General features: G+C 32.4%; 1 protein-coding gene across 12 annotated transcripts in view; it reads left to right on the forward strand.

The window, feature by feature from the left end:
• Positions 1–17,908, forward strand: part of LOC129920266 (ryanodine receptor) — a 59,707-nt gene that overhangs the window by 33,658 nt on the left and 8,141 nt on the right. For 4 of the 12 annotated variants that reach the window (XM_056001568.1, XM_056001560.1, XM_056001563.1 and 1 more), the window contains exons 20-29: positions 2,012–2,212; positions 2,279–2,394; positions 2,454–4,729; positions 5,219–5,698; positions 10,266–10,406; positions 10,587–10,873; positions 10,931–13,028; positions 13,732–13,844; positions 14,452–14,800; positions 17,324–17,624. In XM_056001568.1, coding sequence (XP_055857543.1) covers positions 2,012–2,212; positions 2,279–2,394; positions 2,454–4,729; positions 5,219–5,698; positions 10,266–10,406; positions 10,587–10,873; positions 10,931–13,028; positions 13,732–13,844; positions 14,452–14,800; positions 17,324–17,624 — 6,362 coding nt within the window. Of the gene's footprint in view, positions 1–2,011; positions 2,213–2,278; positions 2,395–2,453; positions 4,730–5,218; positions 5,699–10,265; positions 10,407–10,586; positions 10,874–10,930; positions 13,029–13,731; positions 13,845–14,199; positions 14,310–14,451; positions 14,801–14,858; positions 14,892–17,323; positions 17,625–17,908 lie in introns of all 12 variants that reach the window. The other 8 variants (XM_056001561.1, XM_056001569.1, XM_056001564.1 and 5 more) reach the window with 5 other exon arrangements.

A 17,908-nucleotide genomic window follows, 5' to 3' on the forward strand; every position in this document is an offset into this window, starting at 1 on the left:
TCTATCAACTTGGTTTGTTCTCAAAGTTCGATTGGATTTTTGGTTTTTTAATTGAATTAATTTTTTTTCTATTTTTGGTTTTTGGCACAAGTAAAGCTTTTATTCCAATAAATTTTATTGATCTCTACTCGGGCGCCACCTTAGCTGTTGATAATTGCATTTTTTTTCCTGAGGGTCGATTTTATATAACAATATAATAATAATGTTACCGGCGGCGGCGCCACTTAAAAATTTGTGATTATTATATAACAACAAATTTTGTGCCCGGGCGCCACTTCGGTTGTGATGAATTTTGCCCGGGTGCTACTTTTATATCTATAGACAAGGAGTTTATAAGTTCAGTCCTTTTCTCGGTACTGTTATATAAGACAGAAGTATTCTTTGCCCGGGCGCCACTTCAGAAGTTACAAACTAAGCTGTCTAAAAGCAATTCATTAGTTCAGCTCTTTTTCCTGGAGCTAGATTTAAAAGTTATTGATTTTTTATAATCCGGGCCCGACTCGGGCGCCATTTATTTTGATAGTAATGATCTCTGGTTGGGCGCTCTTAACTAGTTTAAAATTTGGCTGATGACAAGTAGTTAATTAGTTCAGCTCTTTTTTTGCTGTAAAAAAATTTAAAGCTCGTGGTTGCTAATAACATGGAAGTCTGGACCCTTTGCGCGGGTGCTACTCAAGTAGTTTAACATTAAGCCGTAGTTGTGATTTCAACTGAAGTCCGTGCCTTGGCGCCACTTTCTTTCGAAAACAACGATCACTGTTTGGGTGTTTTCGTTGTCCATAAGTCCGTGCCTGGGCGCCAGTTATTTCGAAAGATATGATATCTGCACCGGAGTCCATTAGGTAGTTTAACATTAATGTGTCCAAAAACACAGTTTATTAGTTGTTGTTCTTTTTTTTTTTCTTGAAGGTACATTTAAATGCGTGATCTGGTCCCTTTTTTCACTGCTTGGGCGCCATTTAACTAGTTTAACATAAAGTTGCCAAAAAACAGGTAGATTTAAAAGTTGTGGTTGTTAAATAATACGGAACTCCGTAACCGGGCGCCATTTACTTATTTGAATAACAAATGATCTTTGCTCAGTAGCCACTTGTGTAGTTTATCATTAGCTGTCGAAAAGTAGTTTTAAAGCGTCGGTTGTTATGTTCGTGGAAGTCCGTGCCTGGTCGCCACTATTTTCGATACTAAAGAGCCAGGCTTGGGCTCCATTTAGGTATTTGATAGATAGGTAGACACGATTTGTATTAGTTTAGCCCTTTTTTTTTCTGAAGGTAGATATATCATACGAAAGTTTATGGCCGGGTGCCAATTTAGCTTTCGTACATAATGACAGATTTTGTTTGATGTAAAATTTCCATACCTTCACAAAAACGAATTTTCGAACCAAGATAAGTATATTTTTTTTTTATTTTGGTTGCTTTAAACTGAAAATCCTTTCCCGGGCGCCATTTAAATTATCAAAAATAATAACCTGAGCACGCAGAACTTCTTAGTTCAGTGAACATCTTAGTTTAAGATATTTACTGGATTAAAAAAATAGTAATCATAGAATTAATACCTCCCAAAAACAGTCTTCAAAGAAAAACTTAAGCCTCGTTTGGCTGACTAAGAATACATATGGGAACGACGAAAAAGCTTTACTTGATGTAATAAATATTTTTTTTAATTATGAAAATTTTGAGAACTTATCTCTTGAAGACCTTGAACTTTTGCTTTTTTTCTTATAATTTTTGCCATACAAAAGAACACACTCTAAAAAAAAAAACAGAACATTTTCAAAAAAAAAACTATTTTTTATTTGATTTTTGAACTCGAAAAAAAGAAACTTCACTTTTCAACACTTCTTTTTATACAATCATGGTGATGGTCCTCCAAAAAAACATTATCCTATACTTTAACTACTCTCTTTTCATTCTTAATGTTATGATGCATTTGAATCTTTTTATATGCCCCCCACATTTTGCACTTGTGTACATTATCAAAAAAAAAAAAAAAACCAAAAACAATCCAGTCCCCCCACAAGCCCTCAAACAATTGGTTTAGCGCCAAGTGCTTCCAGTGAACCCATCCCGACGATCGAGCAGCTATATTCACCGAAATTCCCCTTGGAAGTTGTCCGTGAATTTGTAATGGAGGCTTTAAAAGAGGCTGTCGAAGTGAATCAGGTGCATAATCGTGATCCGATTGGTTGGTCGAATGAAAATTTGTTTTTGTAAGTTGAAGTTTTACTTCTCAAGAAGATTTCCTGATTAAGCAAATCGATTTTTTTTTTACACAGGCCACTGATTAAACTAACGGATCGCCTTCTTTTGGTTGGAGTTCTAACAGATGAAGATGTTCAAAAGCTTCTCGTGATGGTTAACCCAGAAACCTGGGACAGTTCCTTCGAAAAAGGTTTGTATCTTCATCTTTCTCCAGAAGTAAGTCTCAAAATTATTCACTTAACCTTCCAGATGGTAAAGATGAGCACCGTAAAGGTCTTCTGACGATGAAAATGGCCGAGGGTGCCAAACTGCAAATGTGCTATCTACTCCATCATTTATATGACATCCAACTGCGACACAGGGTTGAAAGTATCATAGCTTTCTCACACGACTTCGTTGGAGACCTTCAAGCTGATCAGCTCCGTCGTTACATTGAAATCAAACAATCCGATCTTCCAAGTGCCGTTGCTGCCAAAAAGACCAAGGAATTCCGTTGTCCACCGCGAGAACAAATGAATCAGATCTTATGTTTCAAAAATCTCGAACCTGACGATCAAGAAAACTGTACATGCGGTCTTGATCTTCGTGGAAGTCTCTACGACTTCCATGAAAGTCTAATGAACAAAGTTTCCCTAAATGCTCTACAAGAGCCCGAAGAAGGAGACGGTGCTAATGCCATCGAAGAAATCAAAACGGGACCAATAACAAAAATATTCAACTTCATAAACACTGTCAAAGAACTCGAAGAAGGTCCAAAAGAACCTGAAGAACCAGAAAAGAAAACTCCCGAAGAGGTCTTCCGCAAGGTTCTCATCAAAACAATAGTACAATGGGCTGAAGAGTCACAAATAGAAAATCCAAAACTTGTCAGAGAAATGTTTAGCTTACTAGTTCGTCAATACGATACAGTTGGCGAGCTAGTACGTGCCTTAGAAAAAACTTACGTCATTAACAGTAAGGCCCGCGATGATGTTGCTGAAATGTGGGTTGGTTTGAGCCAAATTCGGGCCCTTCTTCCGGTCCAAATGAGTCAAGAAGAAGAAGAACTCATGCGGAAGAGGCTTTGGAAATTAGTTAACAATGCTACATTTTTCCAACATCCTGATCTAATTCGCATACTCAGGGTTCATGAAAACGTTATGGCCGTAATGATGAATACTCTAGGACGTCGTGCCCAAGCACAAAGTGATGCTCCGGCACAAAGTGAAGGCACCGAAGGTGCACCGCCCAAAGAAAAAGACACATCCCACGAAATGGTTGTGGCATGTTGTCGTTTCCTTTGCTATTTCTGCCGAACTGGCCGTCAAAATCAAAAAGCCATGTTCGATCACTTTGATTTTCTGTTAGATAATGCAAATATTCTGCTAGCTCGTCCGAGCTTACGCGGTTCCACACCATTAGATGTGGCATACTCGAGTTTAATGGAGAACACAGAATTAGCTCTGGCGCTTAGAGAACACTATTTGGAAAAAATTGCTGTGTACCTATCCAGGTGTGGATTACAAAGCAACTCAGAACTTGTCGAAAAAGGATATCCAGATCTGGGTTGGGACCCAGTTGAGGGTGAACGTTATTTAGATTTCCTTCGTTATTGCGTATGGGTAAATGGAGAAAGCGTTGAAGAAAATGCTAACCTTGTCATTCGTCTTCTTATCCGACGTCCAGAATGTTTAGGGCCGGCTCTAAGAGGAGAAGGGGAAGGTCTATTTCGAGCAATTGTTGAGGCCAATAAGATGTCCGAGAAAATTGCCGATCGTTGCAAATTACAAGACGAAGCTGAAGGTACTATTGCTGGCCTCAACTTTACCCATCCCCTGCCCGAAGGCGAAGAAGATGAAGATTACATTGACACTGGTGCTGCTATCTTGAATTTCTATTGTACATTGGTAGATCTTCTTGGCAGATGTGCACCAGATGCATCAGTAATTGAACAGGGCAAAAATGAATCGCTGAGGGCTAGAGCTATTTTGAGATCTCTGGTGCCACTTGAAGATCTTCAAGGTGTTTTAAGTTTGAAATTTACTCTAACGCAAACAGCACCGGGTGAAGAGAAACCCAAGTCAGATATGCCGTCGGGTTTGTTGCCAAATAATAAACAGAGTATAGTGTTGTTTTTGGAGCGTGTTTATGGTATTGAAGTGCAAGAACTCTTCTATAGGCTTTTGGAAGATGCCTTCTTGCCAGATTTACGAACTGCTACTATGTTGGATAAGAGTGATGGTTCGGAGAGTGATATGGCATTATCAATGAATCGTTATATTGGCAATTCAATTCTGCCACTTTTGATAAAACATTCAAAGTTTTATAATGAAGCTGAAAATTATGCAAGCTTATTGGATGCTACGCTACATACGGTTTATAGATTGTCGAAAAATCGTATGTTGACGAAAGGTCAACGAGAAGCTGTATCAGATTTTCTTGTTGCGCTGACATCTCAGATGCAACCTGCGATGTTGTTAAAACTTTTACGCAAGTTGACTGTGGATGTCTCGAAACTTTCTGAGTACACAACAGTGGCTTTAAGAGTAAGATACAATTGTTTTTGAAAATTGACGTCAAAAATAATACTGATCAATTTAAATAGTTGCTTCTTTGGGAACTAAGTTTTTTTTTTTTTTTTTAAATAGAAGGTAGAGTTTTTAGAAGATTTTTATTTTTTTTTTTTTTTTAAAAGGGCTAAAATTTAGATTGATCAGTACTGTTTCTGGCAATGTCATAATTATTTTTTTGGATTTTTATTTTGATCAAAACATTAATCCAAACATGATTTTTAAACATTCTGGTTTTTCAGTTTTTTGGAAAACTTTTTTTTTATTTTTTGGTACAAATTTTCAGTTTTTTTTTCCTCAAAATAATTTGTTTACTAATTTCAATAATAATATAATTTTTATTTAATTTCAATTCTAATTTCCATTTTCTCATAACAGGTTAATTTCATCATCGATCATCACAGTTTTTTTTTTTATAAACAAATTGGTACCAAAATCTTACTTTTGACTTGTTTTTACTTTTAGCTTTTAACACTTCATTTTGATCGTTGTGCCAAATATTATGGCTCGACACAAGGACAAGGATCTTATGGTGCTTCATCGGATGAAGAGAAACGTCTTACAATGTTACTATTTTCGAATATTTTCGATTCACTTAGCAATATGGATTATGATCCGGAATTGTTTGGCAAAGCTTTGCCATGTTTAATTGCAATCGGGTGTGCTTTGCCACCTGATTATAGTTTGTCAAAGAATACCGATGAAGATTATTATGGAAGACAGACGGGAGCACCAGATCAACCACAATATGATCCAAATCCTATTGATACGTCAGTGGTTCATTTGGATAATGATTTGAATTCATTGGTACAGAAGTTTAGTGAACATTATCATGATGCTTGGGCAAGTCGTCGATTGGAAGGTGGATGGGTGCATGGAGATATTCGATCGGATTCGGAAAGAAAACATCCTAGATTGAAGCCGTATAATATGTTGAGTGAATATGTAAGTTTTGATTTTGGAAACCCTGCTTTCCTTTCGTACCTTTAATTTGATACCTAGTTTAAAAAAATATAGGATCATCAAATTTTTGTCTCTATTTAAAATTCTCTGAAAATAATGCGAAACAAAACACAGTTTTCAAAAACTATAAGAGATCAAAATACCGGTTAGAAAATATTCGAAAATTTAACGAAATAAGTTTTGAAGTCAAATAGGGAATTACTCTGACGTACAAAAAAAAAAATTGATTCCACGATGTTTCGAGCTTCATAACTTCTAGGATCCTAAGAAAATTAATATAAGAGCAGGAAATTCATAAAAAAGGTCAAACTTAACAGCGGGGTTAAAATCAGCACAAACCCTTGATTCATTATTGAAAATGGATTGCAAAAACTAAAAAGTCGCTACCAATCCGACATTTGCAAAAAAATTACTCAAGATATATGTATAAATAACGACCGGTTTTCCGTCTATAACTCTTAAGCGGTGGAAGCTATCAAAAAGTAGTTTATTAAGAGGTTATGTTATTATCTAGTAAAAAGATTATTAATTACACTGTGTTCGAAAATGGAACTTTTTTTTTCCGACAGAGGGCTCTCATATCTACTAAAGATAATTCGAGTATGCTGAACACGATGGCGTTCTTAGTTTTTCTGGATTAGGTCAAATAAGAAAGATTTTTGCGTTTGAAATTTTGTTTGCACATGCCAAAACTGAGGGTATAAAACACCATATATTTTCCAATTTTTGATTTTTTATCGATGAAAAATGATGGAAAATCTATTTTTTCGCAAGTGTTATTCATAAAAGAAGTTATTTGAAAAAAAAATCTGCCGAATGACATTTTAAATCATTATTTTATGGCAAAAAAAACGTCGATTTTTCTTCAATTTTTCTTACATTTTTTAACTATAAAGGTACAAATGTATGCGAAAACTCAACATTTTTTTGTACACACCTTGTATGTGTTAGTACTCTGGAATATTATACATATGTAGATGTAGATATTTAATTAAAAAATCAGGCATGGTATCAATATTTTTATTTAATTGTTTAAGTTCAAAAAATCATTTTTCTTTCAATTTGTTTTAAAATTAAAACATATTTACTATTACTTCCATCTGCGTTATATGAGCTTACATACACAACACATAATATATTTGTCACAGTCCCCGTTTAACTGAAGAAAATATTTAAAGATCAGAAACGTGTTTCAGATAAGCGGGTTTTTCTCTTAAGAGGGTTTCTCTTAAGCGGGTTTTTATGCTACTTGAGCCCATGGGCGTTTTGCCCCCACTTCCCCTACATATGTATTCTGCCCATAATCTCGTAAAGGCCCTAACTACACTTTTCTTACTTCTGAGTTATAGAGGGAAACACTAAATCTAATATCGCAATTTGCATATAAAAATGAAAAAAATCAAAAGTTCATTTTGAATTTTCTGATTTATTTGAAGACCTAGGCTAAAAAAATAAATGAGGATAAATCAGAGACAATTCCCTAACTCCAAATATGCAAAAAAATCAAAATCGAAAATTTTGTAGTTAGGGCCTTTACGAGATTATGGGCAGTATTGCATTTAAACTTTTTGTAATTTTTTTATTTTATAAACTTAAAAATTAAAAAAAAAAAAACAGTGTTTTACTGCTACTTTTTCACTCTTAAGCTTAACCAATATTGTAGATAGGTAGGAACTGCCTATTCGTATTTGTAAACAAAGCCATATTCTATCCTGAAATACAACATCAAATCGTTGCCACCGAGTGCTGCATTTAAATTTAAGTAATACGAAAAATATTAGAAAAATTGAAGAAAAATCGACGTTTTTTTGCCATAAAATAATGATTTAAAATGTCATTCGGCAGATTTTTTTTTCAAATAACTTCTTTTATGAATAACACTTGCGAAAAAATAGATTTTCCATCATTTTTCATCGATAAAAAATCAAAAATTGGAAAATATATGGTGTTTTATACCCTCAGTTTTGGCATGTGCAAACAAAATTTCAAACGCAAAAATCTTTCTTATTTGACCTAATCCAGAAAAACTAAGAACGCCATCGTGTTCAGCATACTCGAATTATCTTTAGTAGACATAAGAGCCCTCTGTCGGTTTTTTGAACTATCACAGTGTTATTTTTTTGTTAAACCAATTGTTTAGAATTGAGGCTATGAAAACAATAGTGGCGTAACCCATTTTTTTTTTTTTCAAAAATGAGTTTTTCATAAAAATGGGTCTCTTAATATATCTATTTTAATACAAAAAATAGATTTATGCAGCTAGATACACTCAAAACTAGATGGCACTAAAAAAATGTTGTTTTAAAAAATCCTGTACCTTAAATCTCTAGTAGCTCAAAACTTAATTTTATGGCTTACGCCACTATTATTCTCATAGCCTCAATTATAGGCTCAAAATTTGAAACGATTTAATAAAATTTAATAATTTTCAAATTTCTATCTTAAAAAATAGTTTTCGTTGGTGGCAAACAGAAAAAATGAAAACGATAAACCCTTTCGAACCCAAGTTATCGTGTCAAAAACAACACAACTAAGAAATATGAACCGCAAAAAGTTATTTTCCCAAAATAATAAATAGTAAAACTAATGTGTTACTCTCATGTTACATGTACATGTATGACCACAAAAAAAAAAAATCGTACAACTGAGAAAATAACTTTTTATAGAACGATAATGTATGCTACTTCTTCTGAGCCAAAAAACAAAACACTTTCTGTATTAACATTTTTTTATCTTTTTTTCAAAATTATAACCATAAAGTAAAAAAAAAATTTTTGTAAAAAAAAAATGTGAATTTCAGTCCCTTTTACGATAAAAAAAATTATAAGTATGACATTTGACTAACTTTTTGTACAAATCCAGTAATGCCTAATTAGCATTACGTAGAAATTTTGTAATGGAATATTTTTTAAGAAATTTTTAAATATATGTTAGGTGAGAGTAACACTGAGTCATCTTGAAAAAAATATTTTTTAAAAAATTTGTTGAAAGTCAAAAATTGCATCTACAATTAAATTGTGTTGATATCTTCCATTTTTGCTCCGATCTTAATTCTTAGAGATTGTTACATTCTTCTTGTCTTTTCTAATTTTTTACTTTGGAGTCAAAAATGCATAAAGTGTAAAAAAAACCCGAATTTTTAAGTCTGTACATAAATTGGAATCTTTTGAAAAGCGAAACTACCCTCTGGCGCTGCCACTCTTTTTGGCTAAGAACAGTTTGGAAACATACATAAATGTACTTATGATTTCAAAGAAATCTACGAAATTTGTAATCAATATTTTGGAAACCATTCGGGTTACAATCGCGTTTTTTGGGAAATTTTGTAAACTTAAAAGCCGTAATACAAACCTTTTGTTAAAAAATAGTCCTCAAAAGGTAAAACCATCAAAGACTGAAAAATGTGGGTATTTTAATTTTTTATGTATTTATGTAGGTACAATGATGCGTTTGACACTTTTGTCAAAAATGTTTTAAGAAAATCTTGCGATGATTTTGTCTATTACTATAAACAACTCTATAAAAACAAAACTACAACGTGCATTCTTCCGTAGAGAAACAACAAGGTTACTGCACAAAAAATGACACGGACAATTTTGAAAAAAAATTCATACAACTTATGATATTTTTTTCTGACATGAAACCAATAACCTCCCTATAGAGCAAGTAAAAATTCAACTAAAAGGGATTGAAAATAGTCCAAGAATTTAAAGAATTTGTTCGAGTTAGAGGGAATTTCGACTTAGAGGGAGTGAACTGTATTTTGAGTTGTAGGTGTAATTGATGTTTTGATGAAAATTGTTTCTGCAACCTAAACTATGGGAAAATAATCCTATTCCCTCAAAATTAATTTGAAAAAAGAACTTTGTATATCATTCACTTTATTTAAAAAAATATTAAGGAATTTTTTGAATGAATTTTCTGCGATACAGACAGAAATGTTATAGAAGTTTAAATAACTAGCGTTAAAAAATTCATAAAAATTGGAGGTGTTCGGTCAGATTTTGAGATAATTATCATCCCGTACTTTACTTCAAAATATTGAATTCTTTCGTGAAGAAAATTGTGTAGAAACGAGTAAGAAATGTTTTTGAACTCGAGCCACATCATGTCTGATTTACTATAGTAACCCTTTAGAGATGGTCTCTATCATTTTCATATTTAAAACATAAGTTATGCGCCCGTCAAAAAACAAAGTTAGGCAGATCTCATAATAAATAAATAATTTAAGAAACATTCTTAATTTGCATTCTTACCTATCCGCTCAACACTTTTTTTTTATTTTATTTTATTTTATTTTATTTTATTTTATTTTATTTTATTTTATTTTATTTTATTTTATTTTATTTTATTTTATTTTATTTTATTTTATTTTATTTTATTTTATTTTATTTTATTTTATTTTATTTTATTTTATTTTATTTTATTTTATTTTATTTTATTTTATTTTATTTTATTTTATTTTATTTTATTTTATTTTATTTTATTTTATTTTATTTTATTTTATTTTATTCAAGTGTCTTAATCATTTTGCTTATTTTACTTCTAGGAAAGAGAACGTTATCGAGACCCAGTTCGTGAAAGCCTTAAAGCTCTCCTTTCCATCGGCTGGACTATTGAACACTCCGAATTAGATGTACCACTCAGTAATCGCGGAGGATCAACAAGACGCACCTCTAAACCACAAATCGTATGTTACAATAAATATACATATCGAGTGATGTCCGTCAATACTAAACATATATTTTCACAAATCTTTTTTTTTTTTTCTCATATTACTTTGCTTTTATTTCCATTTTGTGTCCATAATACCTGTTATCCCTGCTTCCCCTATTCCTGTATTTTTTTTTTTTTGGTTCTTGATTACTAGAATGATTTTCAGAATGAAGGAAATGCCTTTAACTACAATCCACATCCTGTGGATATGACAAATCTAACATTAAGCAGAGAAATGCAAAATATGGCTGAACGATTGGCCGAAAACTCTCATGATATTTGGGCCAAGAAGAAGAAGGAAGAATTAAATACTTGTGGAGGTATCATTCATTCGCAATTGGTTCCTTATGATTTGTTAACTGACAAAGAGAAACGAAAGGATCGTGAACGTTCACAAGAGTTCTTGAAATATATGCAATATCAAGGATACAAATTACACAAGTAAGTTAAAACATCTTAAATGTTAAGTTTGAAAGTATAATATTTTTTTTTCTCAAGGCCTACTAAAGGTGGCGCTATGGAAGGTGAAGGTGTCGCCACTCAAGCCGCTGTCGAATTAAGATTCTCCTATTCTCTCTTAGAGAAACTCATCCAATATCTCGACCGAGCCACTATCAACATGAAACTATTGAAACCGTCTACAACATTTAGCCGAAGAAGTTCCTTCAAGACCGCCTCGCGAGATATCAAATTCTTCTCCAAAGTCGTGCTTCCTCTGATGGAGAAATACTTCTCCACTCATAGAAATTATTTCATTGCCGTTGCCACTGCCACAAATAATATCGGTGCTGCATCTTTGAAAGAAAAAGAAATGGTTGCATCGATATTCTGTAAACTAGCATCTTTGCTAAGAAATCGACTGGCAGCTTTTGGACCAGATGTCAGAATTACAGTCCGCTGTCTTCAAGTGTTAGTTAAAGGAATTGATGCCAAGTCTTTGGTGAAGAACTGCCCTGAGTTCATTCGAACTTCAATGTTAACATTCTTCAATCAAACAGCTGACGATTTGGGAAATACCATTGTTAATTTGCAAGATGGCAAATATAGTCATTTACGAGGCACACATCTCAAGACATCAACATCACTTGCTTATGTCAATCAAGTGATTCTGCCGGTACTAACCGCCATGTTTGATCATTTAGCTGCATGCGACTATGGAAGTGATCTTTTGCTTGATGAAATTCAAGTAGCTTCGTACAAAATTCTAGCAGCACTTTACAATCTTGGTACTGATCCGACTTTGACTCATGAGAGAAAATATCTCAAGACAGAAATTGAACGTCACCGTCCAGCTTTGGGGTCGTGCTTGGGAGCTTACAGTTCATGTTTCCCAGTGGCATTTTTAGAACCTCATTTGAACAAACACAATCAGTTTTCACTTCTTAATCGAATTGCTGATCATTCGCTAGAAGCTCAAGACATTATGGTCAAAATGGAGAGCAGTATGCCAAATCTTGAGACTATTCTGCAAGAAGTCGATCAGTTTGTGGAATCGGATAAGACCTATATCGATGCACCTTTTATCATTGATGTAATTTTGCCACTTTTGTGTTCGTATTTGCCGTTTTGGTGGGCTCAAGGACCGGATAATGTTAGTCCGACAAGTGGAAATCATGTAACAATGGTTACAGCTGATCATATGAATTCTCTTCTTAAAAATGTCTTGAAAATGATCAAGAAGAATATTGGCAATGATAATGCTCCATGGATGACAAGAATTGCCGCCTACACTCAACAAATTATCATCAATACTTCGGAAGAGCTTCTGAAGGATCCATTCTTGCCATTAGCTGAAAGAGTCAAGAAACGTACAGAAAACATGTTCCACAAAGAAGAAAGTATGCGAGGATTCATAAAATCAGCGACCGATGATACTTCTCAAGTTGAGACCCAACTTCAGGAAGATTGGCAGCTTTTGGTCCGCGATATTTACTCATTCTATCCATTGCTGATTAAATACGTTGATTTGCAACGTAATCATTGGCTAAAGGATAACGTTCCCGAAGCTGAAGAACTTTACAATCATGTTGCTGAAATATTCAATATTTGGTCAAAGAGTCAATATTTCCTCAAAGAAGAACAAAACTTTATATCAGCAAATGAAATTGATAACATGGCGCTGATTATGCCAACGGCAACACGTAGATCAGCTGCAATTACAGATGGCGCTCCAGTCACAGGTGGGAAAGTTAAAAAGAAGAAGAAGAATCGTGATAAGAAACGTGATAAAGATAAGGAAGTTCAAGCTAGTCTTATGGTGGCTTGTCTTAAACGTTTGCTTCCGGTGGGTCTTAATTTGTTTGCTGGACGTGAACAAGAATTGGTGCAACATTGTAAGGATAGGTATTTGAAGAAAATGCCTGAATATGAAGTTATTGAGTTTGCTCATATGCAACTGACTTTACCTGATAAACTTGATCCGTCCGATGAGATGTCATGGCAGCATTATTTGTACTCAAAGCTTGGCAAAAAAGATGAGATACAAGAAGATGCAGCTTTGGTGGAGAAATCTAATCAAAATGAAAAGAAAGATAAGACACAGGAAACGGTCGATAGGATTGTGGCTATGGCGAAGGTGCTCTTTGGGTTGCATATGGTAAGTTTGAGTTGTAGTTTTTGTGATTTCATTATTTAAAGTTAAGGGTAAACAAGAAATTGTACAAGTTGGAGACAGTGTATGAAAGTTAATGTTTTAAGATCATCATCATTTTTATCTACCTATGATATATTTATTTTAAATATTTCTTTAAGAATTTGTGAATTGTTTTGGGCGCGTTTCGGACGCGTTTTGGGCACGTTTCGGACGCGTTTTGGACGCGTTTAAGACGCGTTTCGGACGCGTTTAGGACGCATTTTGGACGCGTTTCGAACGCGTTTAGGACGTGTTTTTGGTGCGTTTCGGACGCGTTTAGGACGCGTTTCGGACGCTTTTTTGATATGAAGAGGTGGATATTTCGTTTAAGTGTGAGGACTCTTACGTCGGCATTTCCAATTATTTCCAAATTTTAATTTAAATTAAGTTTCATATTAATTTATTCTTATTTTAATACGTAACTTAATTTTATTTTATTCTATTTAATTAATTTTTTTTAATTAAACATACCTTATGTAGCTCAATTTATCTATTATTGTATCTTAGAATTTTTTATTTAAATAATAATTCAATTTTCACAAATGTAATATTTTTCTTCATATGCTTGTTTTTATAATACCTATTTAATTTAAATAATTTAAATTTATAATTTTTCTTTATTTGAAAATTCATTTAATTTATCATATACACAAATTTAATTTGACAGATTGATCATCCACAACAACAAAGTAAAAATGTTTACAGAAGTTGTGTGTCAATTCAGAGAAAGCGTGCAGTTATTGCTTGCTTCCGACAGACGTCTCTGCATTCACTTCCAAGGTTATATTTTATTTTTGTTTTATTTTTATTAATGTATTTGTACCTATTTGTGTAAAAAAAATCAAAGTTTTTGTTCAAAAATTTTGAAAAAAAGAGTTTTTGAAACAAAATTTTGGTTCATAACCTGGATTAACATATCAGCTTTAATTTTTTTTTAATGTTATTGTGCTCTTGTATTTTGTTAAAAATATCAATATATTATTTAACACCAAACTATAAAAATTTAACAGCACTAAAAAAAATGTTTTTATAACAAAAAACGAAGTACCTAACCAAATTATCTAAAAAACAAAATAACTAAAACCCATTAAAAAACCTAATGAATGTCATTTTTTGCATCTAACCCTACCCTTAGGCTAGTCGATTTAAATCGAGAAGTAATTCTTGGATCTCAAGGTTGTCGTTGGCAAGGCGCCAAGCGGCAATGCGCTGTTTGAGAGCCAAACATCTGTATCGACTAAGCAGGTGCTTTATTTGCTTTGTTAATGCTAACTAACTGTTACTAACCAAAGTTTTTTGTCTTGTTTGTGCTAACGTTTTGAATGTTCTCGTTACCAAAAACTTTATATTCCTATTCCTGAACTATACAATTCAATTTTAACAATAGACATCGAGCTTGTAATATATTTGCCCGAACCTACCACGAACAATGGTTACAAGAGGAAAATGTTGGCCAAGAAGTTATGATTGAAGATCTAACACAAACATTCGAGGAGTCAGAAAAATCAAAGAAGGATGCCGAAGAAGAGGAAGGAAAGCCAGATCCTTTGACTCAGTTGGTAACAACATTCTGTCGTGGAGCTATGACAGAACGAAGTGGAGCTTTGCAAGAGGATCTTTTGTATATGTCTTATGCTCAAATTGCTGCTAAATCGTGTGGTGAAGAAGAAGAGGAAGGTGGCGATGAAGAAGGTGGAGCTGAGGGTGGTGAAGAAGGCGAAAGAACTAGTATTCATGTAAGTTTATTTGTTCTTGTAATTTGTTTAAGTATTTTTAAACTAACAACAAAAATAGTTACGATTAAAGCAACAAATGGATAAACTTATGGTAAGAATTTGTTTTGATTGAATTATCCAGTCAAAACTGTCAAGGAAAAAGTCTTGAAATTATTTTTGATTTTCTTAATATTTTTTGTAAAAAAGTTTATCAAGATTTCTTTTTGTTTTTTTGAAAACATAAGATGTTTAGTTATAAGCCCTCAGAAGCTTTGCAGTTTTTTTTTTGTCATTTTTACTGAAACCAGACCGCAAACATTTGGTCTTTTCAATATTAGATTCTTGTTTGTTCTTACGTTTTACGAACGTACTTTTTTTATTCTACTTTTTTGATTAAATCTGTTAAACAATGAACTTGAGTTAACTTGGAATACTTATTTTGTAAATCGAAAGATAAGTGTGGTATCGTATATAGCATAATTGAATATACCAACGGATTCAAATTCAGCACAGCAATATCCTTCGAAAAAGTGATGTTTTTTTTTTAACAAAACAAAGTTCTCAAAGTTTTCGCCTTTAATTGACCAACTTGAAAATTTTTACTGTCGTTTATGCTTTTAAGAAGTTCTGAGATAAATTTTAAATGGTTTAAACTTTAAAACCTGTTATTTTACCTGTTGTGACCGAAAACCTCAAACATAGAAAGCAAACGTCCGGCGACGAGAACTTCCGCAAAACTAGAAGCACGTCTTGATCCACTGACATGATTGTGTAATATTTCTCAGAAATGATGCTACATATTTTGATAGATAACTATTGAGCTGATTTATTTTTCAAAATTGTCCTTTGTCTACGAATTCAGCTCCAGTAAAAATAAAACGAAGAAATATTTAAAACTAAATAAAGTTAACAACCCAAAGCTGCGCAAATTTTTTGAAATTGATATTTAAGTTGGTGCAGGTTGTTCTGCTTTTTTTCAAAAATGTTTTTGAAAATTTTCAAACTGTTTAAACTTTAAATTTCTTAAGCCAAACCAAAAATAGCTAAAAAAAAATAAAGAAATAGTCATTTAAACATAAAAAAAAACAGATTTTAGTAAAATCTAACCCCACTGTGTTGGAAACCATTCTATTTATATTAAAAACCCTTTTCAAAAAAGTATAAACCATTTTTCTAGGACTAAGGTTTTAGTCAGAACATTCATGTCTTTTTTTTGTTTTATTTTATTTTTCATGCTACTCATATGCTTGTTTTAATAAAACATGCTTGGTTTAATAAGCCCAAAAAAGACATACATGTCCTGACTGACTAAACCCCTAGTCCTAGAAAAATGATTTATACCTTTTCGAAAAGGGTATTTGATATAAATAGAATAGAACCTCATCATTACATTACATTTAGGCTATATCTAAAAAAAATGGCCTATTTCAAATGAGAAAAAACTTTAATCCTCTTGGGGCGCCATCTAACGTCAAAATAAAAAATCTGAAAAAATTAGGGGATTTTTTTCTATTATTTAGAAACAGTTTTTCCACAAGAACTTGATTCCGGAAAAAAACCTAAATAACTAACGCCCTAATGTACATGGAAAGTACATTTTCGAGTTGATGCTCTTATTGTAAAATATTGAAACTCACTCCGAATATTTGTATATGGTTAAATATTCGAATTCGAAACAAATTTTTGGAAAACAAAAATGGGATTTTTTTTGTGAGTTTACTGAAAAAAAGTTTTGAACACGATATCTTTTAAAGTATAAATTTTGCGACCTCAATTTTTGAAAGTTGGAAAAATGCCCTTAATTTTCAAAACATTGAACCCAGACGTACAAAAAATTGGAATATTTTTAGAAAGAACTTGTGAATCCCCGAACAACTTTTAAAAATTAAATTTTCGAAAAAAGGGGTGTTTGGTCAAGAACGATATTTTGGCTCCAAAACTCCCATTTTTGAAAATAAAAAAAAAAAAAAATGGAACAAATCAGGAACAACCTGGAGAAACTTTCAAAAATAACTAACTTCATACTTTCTGTGCATTTGAGTCGAAAAACGTTTTTGTCAACCCAATATTATTTTCAATTCAATCGAATCGAGCGGTTTTTAAGAAATTAAAATTGTGAAAAAAAAACAGTAGCGACTTTTTAAAAAACTAAACTTTCAAATTTGACATTAGGTAGGTATACTCAGTCAAAACTCAATTTTCTTTTGTAAAGGGCTTATTTAATATTTTTGTGGTAGGTGTCATATTCTGAAGTGCAACAATTGTGATCAAGTTTAAAATCTTTTGTCTAAAGCTAAACTAATTTATATACGAGTCACGTCGGCTTATGAAAATAAGGTTAAGGTCTTTTTTGTACATAATGTATTTTTGTAAATACTTATTTTATATTTAATTCATTATTATCTATTTTTTTTTTTAATTTTAGATTCAATTGAAATTTTATTTTGTTTTAATTTTAATTCTACACAATGTATATATTCATTATTTAAAAACTAACTCTAAAATATAAATATTAATTTAAATTATTTAACTTATTTTTCAAAGGAACAAGAAATGGAAAAACAAAAACTCTTATTCCACCAAGCACGTTTATCGAATCGTGGTGTAGCTGAAATGGTTCTACTTCATATTTCCGCATCTAAAGGAGTTCCCTCTGAAATGGTTATGACAACACTTAATTTGGGAATTTCAATTCTAAGAGGTGGTAACATTGACATTCAAATGGGAATGTTAAATCATCTTAAGGAGAAAAAGGATGTAGGTTTCTTCACTTCGATTGCTGGTTTAATGAATTCATGCAGTGTCCTAGATTTGGATGCTTTTGAACGTAATACCAAAGCTGAAGGTAATTCATTCGATTTCATTTTATTTTTTTGAGTATATTCGTGAGTTCTTTTGCACATTTTTAATTTTTTTTTATTAAACTGCTTCGTGTTGTTGTCTATTTAATGCAATTTATTATTCTTTTAATTCGCTCTAAATTTCAATATTAATATTTTTTTTAATGTTTTTCTTTTTTTTTCAAGTAAAACCAAATTAAAATCTTTGTTTTTTTTTATTATTTTCTAATTTCATTCACCAAAACGATCGGCAACAATCAAAAAACCTTTCCCTGATCAACCAAATAAA

This window comes from Episyrphus balteatus, chromosome 4, assembly GCF_945859705.1.
Source record: "Episyrphus balteatus chromosome 4, idEpiBalt1.1, whole genome shotgun sequence".
In the NCBI taxonomy this organism is placed as follows: domain Eukaryota; kingdom Metazoa; phylum Arthropoda; class Insecta; order Diptera; family Syrphidae; genus Episyrphus; species Episyrphus balteatus.